Source organism: Canis lupus, chromosome 9 (assembly GCF_011100685.1).
Source record: "Canis lupus familiaris isolate Mischka breed German Shepherd chromosome 9, alternate assembly UU_Cfam_GSD_1.0, whole genome shotgun sequence".
Taxonomy (NCBI): domain Eukaryota; kingdom Metazoa; phylum Chordata; class Mammalia; order Carnivora; family Canidae; genus Canis; species Canis lupus.
This window is the reverse complement of record NC_049230.1, coordinates 36211552-36223625: the sequence shown is the minus strand read 5'-3', so window position 1 is coordinate 36223625 and position 12074 is coordinate 36211552. Positions and strand designations below refer to the sequence as shown.

The 12074-nt window shown below is 34.9% G+C and overlaps 1 protein-coding gene across 2 annotated transcripts in view; it reads right to left on the bottom strand.

The window, feature by feature from the left end:
- Positions 1 to 12074, bottom strand: part of USP32 (ubiquitin specific peptidase 32) — a 217917-nt gene that overhangs the window by 53481 nt on the left and 152362 nt on the right. For both annotated transcript variants that reach the window (XM_038547992.1, XM_038547993.1), the window contains exon 11: positions 7498 to 7559. In XM_038547992.1, the coding sequence (XP_038403920.1) occupies positions 7498 to 7559 (62 nt within the window). The remainder of the gene's footprint in view (positions 1 to 7497; positions 7560 to 12074) is intronic.

Genomic DNA, 12074 nt, shown 5'->3' with positions numbered 1-12074 from the left:
GCAGTGTCTCAATTTCTCCACATCCTCACAAAATTTATTTTCCATTTTTAAAATTTTTAAATTATAAACAGCCTAGTAAGTACAAAGTAGAATCACTATGTTTTGAGTTAATGACTAATGACTTTGAACATCTTTCTATGTGCTCGATGACCATTTGTAGGTCATCTCTGGAAAAATGTGTATTCAAGTCCTTTGCCCAGTTTTTAGTTGAGTTTTTTGTTGGTGAACTGTAGGAGTTCTGTATATATTCTTATTACTTGACTCCTGGAAGATCTAGATTTACAAACATTATCTCCCATTTTGCAGGTTGTTGTTTTATTTTCTTGATAATGTCCTTTGATAAAAAAAAAGAAGTTTTAAATTATAAAGAAATCAATTTTATCTATTTTTTCTTTGGTTGCTCATGCTTTTAGTGTCACACATATAAGAATTCAACTTAAAATCCAAATCACACTTGAAAAAATACTTTTCCCAGATACAGAATAAAAATACTATTCTGCTCACTTCTGGATTCCAAGATTTCTGATGAGAAATCTGCTGCTAATCTTATTGAGGATCTACTGCATGTGATGGGTAGTTTTTCTCCTGCTTTTAAAACTTTCTCTGTCCTTAGGCTTCTGACGATCTAATTATAATGTGTCTTGGTGTGAATCACTTAAGAGTTTTATCCTTCTTGGAGTTCAAGGCCGTTACTTCTTCAAATATTCTGCCATTTTCTCCCTTCTTCTAGGATTCCTATTGCATGTATCCTGGTATGATTGCTGCTATTCCATAGGTCGAGTAAGCTCTGTTCATTTTCCTCTGTTCTTTTTTCTTTTTACTCCTCAGTCTCAATAGCTTTAACTGATCTCTCTTTAGATTTTAACTTCTCTCAGCTGGGCTTTGTGGTTCTCAGTGTACAAAAACAGCATAAAAAAAACACTTTTAGCTTGCAGGCTATATACAATCAAGCAATGGACCAAAGTTAGCCAAGGGCCACAGTATAATAATCCATGGCTTAATATATAGTCAGTCCTGTACAATATTCCATGTGTACTTGAATATGTACTCTGCTGTTGGATGGTGTTCTGCTGTTGGGTGCACATGTATTTATAATTTTGTTTTATCTTCTGACAAATTGAAACTTTTATCATTATAAATGTCTGCCTGTAGTAACAATTCTTTGCCTAAAACCATTTTTTTCCTAGTATCAGTACATCCACTTCAGCTTTCTTATGGTTACCCTATGTCTGGTTATAGCTATTTCATCATTTTACTTTCAATCTATTTGTGTCTTTGAATCTCAAGTATTTAGATTAAAAAAATCAGTCTATCTTTAGCTTTTGATAATCACTTAATCCATTTATATTTAAGGTAATTATTGATATGGATTTGTGTCTACCATTTTGTTATTTTCTATTTGTCTCAAGTATTTTTTTAATTTTTGTTTTTCTATTCCTCCTTTACTTCCCTTTTTGTACTAAATAGATCGTTTTCTAGTATATCATTTTAATTATTATTTTTAAGACTATATTTGGGATTATTTTCTTATTGGTTGCTCTAGGGGTATAAAATAAAGCTTAATACATGCTACTTCAGATTAATACTAATTTATTTCAGTAAACTATAGAAGTTGCTCAAATATAGTTCACTTCCTGTTCTCTTGATTATATTATTATTGTCATGCATAGGACATCTTTGGAACATAGCTTTCAAATTATTGTCTTATGGTTTTGTATTTTAAAGTGTTAAAAGGATGAAAGAGAAAAATATATTTATACTGTCTTATTAAGTTTACTGGTGCTCTAGATTTCTTTGTGTAGTTCAAATTATTGTCTAGGGTCACTTTGTTTTAGCATGAAGAAGTTCCTTCAGTATTTTAAGTTATTTTAATCCTTCAGCATTTGAAACGTGTTTACTTGCAACAGTGTTTATATGGGAATGTTTTCAAATTACCTATATTTGAAGGATAGTTCTGCTGCATAAAGAATTCTGGGTTGATAGTTTTTCCCCCTTCAGCACTCTGAATGTCATCCCACTGTCTACTGACATTCATCATTTCTAAAAACAAATGGTCAGCCATTAATTTTACTGGGGTTGCCTTTTACAGATGGAGTCATTTATCTCTTTCTAGTTTTAGGAGCTTCTTTTTTGTAGTTTTGAACAGTTTGACTGTGATATGTTTATAGATGTGGATCTGTTTTTAACCTCCTTGTAAGTTTATTGAGCTTCTTGGATTAACAACTTTTAGTAATTTTAGAAGGTATTATGCCATTATTTTGTCAAAAATTTTTTTCTGCTCCTTTCTCTCCTCCTTTTGGGATTTCCATTATTATGTGTGTTTTGATACAGTTGTCTCTGGTGTTCTACAATCTTAGGTTCTATTCATTTTTATTTTCTCTGTTCTTCATATTGGAAAAATCTATTTATCCATACTCAATTTTGCTGGTTATTTCTCTGCAGCTCCAATCTGTTGCTGAGTCGCTGTAATGAATTTTCATTTATTGTAATTTTCAACTTCAGAATTTCCATTTAGTTCATTTTTTAAATCTTTATCTTTATTGATAGTTTATATTTGATTGGTTAATATCATTATACTTTCCTTTAATTCTTTAAACAAAGCTTCCTTTAGCAGTGAAAATATTTATAATTCTGCTTTGAACTCTTTGTATTCTAAGTCAGACATCTGGGGCTACCTCAGTGACAGTTTCTATTAACTAGTATTGTTCCCTACCACCACCATGGTATGTGGGTCATGTTTTCCTATTTTGTTGCATGTTTCATGATCTTCTGTTACTGAGAAGTGGACATATTTCATAATATATTTCACCAACTCTGTATTCTGATACTGCCTGTGAGTTTTGCCTTATGACTTCCTGGACAATTCTATAGTCTGTTTCTCATGCAGTGTGAAGCTGCTGTTTTCTTCATTATTATTTCTTACATTTAAGTTTGGCCTCCTTGAGGAGAGTATAACTTACTGGTCAGCCAATGACTGGTGAGGCGCTGTGCTAAAACATCTTGAGTCAGTGACATGTGCGCCTTTTTTCTTATATCAGTTCAGTTTGGGAAATTATGCAAAGTTCAGGCAGTTTACAAACTTTCCTTGGTTTGTATTTTCTGCATGTGCAAGGTCTCACATTCAATCAGGAATGAATCGATAGCTAAAGTCTTCTGTGGTTTCTGCTGAGCTTGAGCATAGCCTTGTATATACAATCCAGTTCATTTGGGATTGGGGAAGATTATCAATATACACTATGGTTATACTGTTCTCCGGATCTCTTTGTTACTTTCCTTGACTAATATTTCAACCAAAAGCTAATGACATTCCCTGACTGCCACCATGATCACTATTTTATTTATTCATTTTTTTCTTAGGCAGGCACTCATTCTTGCTCTATTCCAAATTAAGTCTGCCTTGTCACCTCTGCTTTGGTAAAACTATCATGCTGCATAGGAGGGAATGGGGCCAGCCCAGATAAAATTACTATGGATTCCCACTATTCTTACTGAGGTTTAGTAGTTTAATAATAAATAATACTTGAATAAATGCTTCCTAACTTGTTGAATACCTCTGGTCAATTTCCAGAGTCCTGAAAGTTTGCTGACAACTTTGTACAGTGTTACTATATTTTGTTCAGTTGCTTTTCAGGGAGAGGATCTGCTGAGTTCTTCACCTAGCCACAGCAGAAATCATGATACTAATTTTGAAACAAATTACTGAATCTTTAAGTTAGAAGTATTTCATTCACTTCATTGCTTATAGTACCAACCTGATTCATCCTTTAAAAATCAGACATGAAAATGGAGGCAAAATCAAACTAAACTCAAAAATCACAAATGAAATTAACCAAGTTAGAATCTAGAATTTAAAATTCAGATTTATTGAAAATTAAGGAATACAGAAAGCAGATTATTTGTGTTTTCAATGAAAAAGGTCCTAGACTTGATTCTGCCACTTCCATGCAATTTTTGGTAAGTCCTTCAACTTCAGTCAATCTCAGTTTCCTCTTTTATAAAATGATATGGTGACAGTAATTTAATGCAGTTATTCTAAGGAATAGATGAAATAATGCAAAGTGGAACTGTTGTGCGAAGAACAAAATTCTATAAAGACATGTGATTATACCACTATTATATTTTTAAATAGGGATGTTATAGGCATTTGCTAAATAATTAAGCCAAGAAATATATACACAGAGCTATATAGCATTCTTTTTTTAATCAATATTTTTCTTTTTTAAAAAAAAAGAAAAAAATTAAAAAAAATAAAAAAAAAAGATTAAAAAATTCTTTTTTTAATCAATATTTTCTTTTTATTTTAATTCCAGTTAGTTAACGTACAGTGTTATATTAGTTTCAGGTGTACAATATAGCGATTCAACAATTTCATACATCACCCGGTACTCATCTAGATAGCATTCTTAGTATCTATACTAAGTCATGCTGACTTCAGAAGATATTAGTATGTGATGAAATTAGATTGCAATACTGTAAGAAAAACAAAGCTACTGCAGCTACATAAAAGTCTTTCAGTATTTGTTTACAATACCTCATTTGTACACTTAATGTATTTATTTATTTTTAAAGATTTTACTTATTTATTCATGAGAGACACACAGAGAAGCAGTGACGTAGGCAGAAGGAGAAGTAGGCTCCCTCCAGGGAGCCTGATGTGGGACTTGATCCAGGACCCTGGGACCATGACCTGAGCCAAAGGCAGATGCTCAACCATGGAGCCACCCAGGTGCCCCTACACTTAATGTATTTATCATTTTCTAAATGAGAGCTAAAAATCAGAAAAAGATTCAAACAACTCTGTCAACATATGAATATTATAAACAAGAATGAATCTTCTGAGCATGAAAATTAAAAAGATTACATGAGTCTAGAGTTTTTATGAAAACATTTTAAAACTGGAAAATATACTTTGCTACTTCAATTAATCTGAATCTCAACTGGCATTCTTCTTTAAATATTGACTACCTAATCCTCTCAGGCATTCAAACAACTCTGTTTTAGTAAACTTTCTTTTATCAAGCAGTCTTACACCAGAAGAAACTACTAAAAAATTTGTAGGGATCCCAGGGTGGCGCAGCGGTTTGGCGCCTGCCTTTGACCCAGGGCACGATCCTGGAGTCACGGGATCAAATCCCACGTCGGGCTCCCGGTGCATGGAGCCTGCTTCTCCTTCTGCCTGTGTCTCTGCCCCTCTCTCTCTCTCTCTCTCTCTCTCTCTCTCTGTGTGTGACTATCATAAATAAATAAACATTTATTAAAAAATAAATAAAAATAAAAAATAGAAAATTTGTATACACACTACTTTTAGGTGACAAAACTGTATATTGAATTTATTCTTTTTTTTATATTGAATTTATTCTAAAGGCAAAGTTTAGTAGAGATTTGGTCCTGTTTCTGAAACTTTCTATACAAATGTATAGTATTATGGTAACACTAAAGTACTGAAAGATACTTAATGTATCAAAAACTGAATAAAAAAATTTCAATCATAGCTATAAAAAACACACATGCTTATTAACCAAGATATTTTACTTCAGGTAATTCTGCCTAAATACATAACCGAAGGGATACAGACTTTTTTACTAAATTGTATTTTTAAAAATACAGATTAAAAATAGGGGATGAACAAGGCGTGCCAGTCATTGAAATTATAAGAGGCTTTATTGATATGTAAAAGGGTCATTTGATATGATCTGCAGTGAAAATGAGGCCAAAAATAAAACAATATTTTGAAATATTTTTTTAAAAAATTACAAATTCTAACAAAGGCATACATACATATGTGGGTATAGGAATATAAAAGTGTCAATAGTGTGACCATCAACAGAACTAAAAGGCAATCAATGAAATGGGAAGAAATATCTGCAAACCACAGATCTGATAAGGGATTATATCCAAAATATATACATAAGAAATTCTTACAATTTAGTAGTAAAAAAATAATAATCAATTAAAAAATGGGAAAGAACCTGAGTAGACATTGTTCTAAAAAAGCCATACAAATGGCCAACAGCTACATGAAAAGATGTTTAACATCACTAATCATTAGGGAAATACAAATCAAAACCACAATGAGGTATCATTTCACACCTGTCAGGATGGCTATTATCAAAAAGACAAGAGATAATATACACTGGCAAAAATGTTGAGAAAAAAGAACTCTTATACACTGCTGATGGGAATATAAAAACCACGTTTTACATGAGATTAAAAAAAGAACTACCATATGATCTAGCAATCCCACTTCTGGGTATATAACCAAAGGAAACAAAATCATTATATTGAAGATGATAGCTTTAATTACATATTCTTTGCAGCATTATTCACAAAAGTCAAAATATGGAAACAAGTATCCAACAATGAATGAATGGACAAAATGTGGTACATATATACAATGGAATATTATCCAGTCTTAAGGAAATTCTACCATTTACAGCAACATGGATGAGGATAGAAGCCAAAGAGAGATAAATATTGAACGGTATATATCACTTATATGTAGAAACTTAAAAAAAAAAAAAAAGGGTTGAATTCAGAAACAGTAGAAAAGCGATTGCTGGGGGTTGGGGTTAATAGAGAATAGGTGAAAAAGGGTACAAATTTTTATGATAAGATGAATTAAGTCTGCAGATATAACGTATAACATGGTTGACTACCACTTGATAACACTATAGTGTGTAACTCTAAGTACAACTTAAATGTTCTCATACACACAAAAAAAGTATGTGAGGGGTTGGAGTAGAACTTAAATATTCTCACACACACACAAAAGTATGTGAGGGGCAAGTAATTCCCTCAATGGAAAGAATCCTTCACAATGCATACATATATCAAATCACATTGTATACTTTATATACTTTACAATTTTAGATGTCAATTATACCTCAATAAAGCTGAAAAAATGTCAACAGCATTACCTGTAAATACAGAGATGATGGGCATTTGTTTGCTTTTTGTTTACCTTTACTTTACAATCTTTCTTTTTCTTTTTTTTAAGATTTTATTTATTTATTCATGAGAGACAGACAGAGAGAGAGGCAGAGACACAGGCAGAGCGAGAAGCAGGCTCCATGCAGGGAGCCTGATGTGGGAATCAATCCTGGGACTCCAGAATCAGGCCCTGGGCCGAAGGCAGGCGCTCAACTGCTGAGCCACCCAGGGATCCCCTACAATCTTTCTACAATAAACATGAATTGTCTTGCAGTAAGGAAAATTTGCTACCTTTTATCTTATAAAATGTCTTATTTCAAAAAAAATAAATTCAGTACTCAACTCAATTTTAATGCTAAAAAGAATTTGACTTCTAAATCAATCCAATCCTTTGGTCAGGAAATTACTTTAGCAAAAATATTTCAATATGAGATTAATTTGGAGAAACAAAGTTTCACCATAATGATTGTATTAAAACGGGACATGTTGTTATTTATTAATATATTTCTGGTGTCAGAAATCTCAACTATGAAATGAAAACTACACAGATTGAAGTTACAAACTTACCTAATAATTTGTCCTTCCTCTTCTGGAGTAGCTGGTCTTAACCCCAGAACTATGTGACACACCTAGAGAAAAAGTGATAAATCAAACTTCACTGACTGGTGCCAATGACTGGGCTATATTATATTTCACATTCTCTGCACAAGTTCCACTGTGTAGATGGGAATCTGAATTAGCAACAGCTTTCAACTAATAAATTATCAAAGGTTCACTTGAGCAAATTTGAACTTTAAACTTTTTTTTTAAATGAACCAGTTCAATAGAGACCAACCTCCAAATCTCTGTGTGAGATAGGAAAGGAATGAGGGAGGGTAGAAGGGAGACAGAGAGAATGAAGAAAGAAAAGAACCATTTTCCAGAATATTTCATTGATACTATATATTTTAATATATCTCATGCAGAGAATATTATTTTCATTCCTGAAATCTGAACAGCATATCATGGCACCTGGGGATGAAGGTAAGATGAAGAAGATATAAGAGACAAAAGAAATGGGTGGCAGTTTAAACAGTTCAAAGATAAAAATTATTACCACTAATGCTAAATATGTTTTTTGAGGCTCATTTCCTGCTTAATTTATTTGCCTTCTCTAAATATCATCATAAAAGATGTAATTTTTTCAATATTTTCTCATGAAAATTTTCAAAAAAAAAGTTGAAAGAATTTTATATTGAACACATCATACCCATTACCTAGATTTCAATATTAACATTTTATTATACTTTCACCTATCTATCCCTTAATTCATCCTTCAATCCATCTTAATTTTTGGATGCATTTCAAAGTAAATTATAGACATTAGTACAGTTTTTCATAAATGCATCAGCATGGCTAACATTAACCACAGAGTTCAATATATGTTTACAGTTTTGTTTACCATCTGAGGTAACATTTATATAACAAAATCCACAAATTGAGTTTTTCAGATTTATCTATGTAGCAGCAGTTCATTTTTATCATTGAGTAGTATTCCACGGTTTGAACACACCACTATCTGTTTCATCCATTCTAACACTGACAAACACTTGAGCTTTTGAAACCTTTTTTAAAAAAAGATTTGGGGATCCCTGGGTGGCTCAGCAGTTTGGCGCCTGCCTTCAGTCCAGGGCGTGATCCTGGAGTCCCGGGATGGAGTCCCACATCGGGCTTCCTGTTATGGAGCCTGCTTCTCCCTCTCCCTGTGTTTCTGCCTTTTTCTCTCTCTTTGTCTTTCATGAATAAATAAATAAAATCTTAAAAAAAAAAAGACTTATTTACTTATGGGTGAGGGGTGTGCATGTACACAGGCACAGAGGTTGGGAAGGGGTAGAGGAAGAGACAGACTCCCCAAGCAGACTCCCCACTGAGCCTGATGCAGGACTTGATCTGAGGACCCTGAGATCATGACCGGAGCCAAAATCATGAATCGGATGCTTAACCAGTGACTGAGCCATGCAGGTGCCCCAAAACCTATTTTATATCAAAACAACTTATAGAAAATGGAAATATAGTATTCATGCTTACAAGTGAACACATCTTAAGTGTACAGTTCAGTGACTTTTCACAAAGTAACATCTATGAAAATCTTTACCCAGACAAGAAACAGAACACTGCTATCTCACCTAAAATCCCACTTTGGGTTCCTTCCTACACCCCAACTGAACCCCTTTGATGTATCTATGATCCTGAATTCTATCAACACAGAATAGGTAGGTTTTGCCTGCTTCTGAATTTTTTTGGTCTAGTATTTTTAACTCAAGTTATATAAGATTCATCCATGTTTTTATGTGTGGCACTATTATACTTACTTTTATTGTGTTACAGTATACCACTCTATGCATGTGCCACAATTTACTTATTGTTTATGTATTTATGGTTGATACATATTTGGGTCATTTTCTGTTTTGGGCTATAACAAGTTACAAGAACTTACCTGTATGTCTTTTGGTTCTTAGATATACACATTTCTGTAAGGTTTATATATGGGGTAGACTTCATGAGTCATGGGGTATGCATATGTTCAGCTTTTATAAATACTGCCAGGCAATTTCCAAGTATTTGTAATAATTTATATGCCTCCTGGCAATGTTTCAGAATTCCAAGTTCTCGTTATCCTAACCATTACTTCATATCACTAAAAACTAACCATTCTGGGGCATGTCTACTGGTATTTCATATATATATTTTTTTTATTAAAGATTTTATTTATTCATGAGAGACACACACAGAGAGAGAGGCAGAGACACAGGCAGAGGGAGAAGCAGGCTCGTCGCAGGGAGCCTGACATGGGATCGATCCTGGGTCCCCAGGATCACGCCCTGGGCCAAAGGCAGGCACCAAACCACTAGGCCACCCAAGGATCCCCTCATATGTGGTTTTTTTCTTTTTTTTTTTTTTAATTTATGATAGTCACACAGAGAGAGAGAGAGAGAGAGAGAGAGGCAGAGACACAGGCAGAAGGAGAAGCAGGCTCCATGCACCAGGAGCCCGATGTGGGATTCGATCCTGGGTCTCCAGGATCGCGCCCTGGGCCAAAGGCAGGCGCCAAACCGCTGCGCCACCCAGGGATCCCTCGTATGTGGTTTTAATAGTATTTCCATGATGACTAAGGGGCCCCTTTTCATAACATTTATCTAAATATTAACTATTTGGATATTCTCTTTTGTGAAGCATCTCTTCAGGTTTTCTTTATACTTTTTAAAAGATTTATTTATTTATTTATGGGGGGGGGGGCGCAGAGACACAGGAGGAGGGAGAAGCAGGCTCCATGCCGGGAGCCTGACGTGGGACTTGATCCCGGGACTCCAGGATCGTGCCCTGGGCCAAAGGCAGGTGCCAAACCGCTGAGCCACCCAGGGATCCCCTCCTTATACATTTTTATATTGAAGTTTTACCCTTTTCTAATTGATTTTTATTCTCTGTATGTTCTAGACACAGTCTTATTATAAAAAGCTTCTCCCAGGGAACCCTGGGTGGCGCAGTGGTTTAGCGCCTGCCTTTGGCCCAGGGCGCAATCCTGGAGACCCGGGATCGAGTCCCACGTCGGGTTCCCGGTGCATGGAGCCTGCTTCTCCCTCTGCCTATGTCTCTGCCTCTCTCTCTCTCTCTCTCTCTCTCTGTGTGTGACTATCATAAATAAATAAAAATTAAAAAAAAAAAAAAAAAGCTTCTCCCACTGCATGGCTTATCTTTTCACTTTCTTAATGGTATCTCCCATTTAAAAAAAAAACAAACCTCAATTTTACTTAAAAACGTTTCCTTTGTGGTTAATGCTTTCTGTATCCTTTTAAAGAACTCTTTGCCACCTCAGTCATTAAAATATTCTTGTACATTATTTTTTAAATGCTTTAATTTTACCTTTCAAATTTATTACATTATAATCCCACTTGGAAGTAATTTTCATCTATTGCATGAGGTAGGAATAATGATGCATTTTTTCCCCCTAGGAGATAGACCAATTGACCTAGTACACCTTTATTTGACAAGATCACTCCTCATCTGCAATGCAATGTCTTCTTGGTTATAAATCAAGTGATCATATACATGTAGGTCTGTTTAAAAACTCTCAATATTATTCCACTTATGTCTATCTTCACGTAGGTAAGACATTGTCTTAATATTGCTGTTTTATAAGAAGCTCCAATATCCAGTAACCTCAGTCCTCTAATACTGTTCTTTACATTATCTTGGCTACTTTTGGCTCTTTCCACTTCCGTATGTACTTACAATCAGTTTGTCAAGTTCAACAAAAACAATGACAACATTAAACTTTTGGGGATTTTGACTGTTAGTGCACCAGATCCACAAATCAACTTAAAGAGAATTGATATCTTTAAGATGCTGAGCCTTACAAATCATAAATATGGATGATCTCCCTCTGCATTTTTTTTTAAGGTTTTTATTTATTTATTCATGAGAGAGACAGAGGCAGAGACATATGCAGAGGAAGAAGCAGGGTCCCTGCAGGGAGCCTGATGCAAGACTCAATCCCAGGACCCCAGGATCACACCCTGAGCCAAAGGCAGATGCTCAACCACTGAGCTACCCAGATATCCCTGCATTGGTTTTGTATTGCATCTGTAACAAATTATCACAAGTTCAGTATCTTAACGCAAATTTATTATCTTAAAGTTCGGTAGGTCAAAAGTCAGACATGGGTTTCACTAGGTTAAAAATCAAGATATCAGCAGAGCTGCATTCCTCTCTGGAGGTTAAAGAATACATTTGGGGATCCCTGGGTGGCTCAGTGGTTTGGCGCCTGCCTTTGGCCTAGGGTGTGATCCTGGAGTCCTGGGATCGAGTCCCACATCAGGCTCCTGGCATGGAGCCTGCTTCTCCCTCCTCCTGTGTCTCTGCCTCTCTCTCTCTATCATCAATCAATCAATATTTAAAAAAATAAAAGTATACATTTCCTGTCTTTTCCAGCTTCCAGAGTTCACCCACATTACTTTGCTCATAGCCCATTCCTCTATCTCAAAACCAGCAACTTTGCATCTCTAACTCTTCTGATGTCACCTCCTCCTACTCCCATTCCCTCCCTCCCTCTCTCTCTTTGACCTCAGCTGGAAGAGGTGCTCTACTTTTAAGGACTCATGTGATTA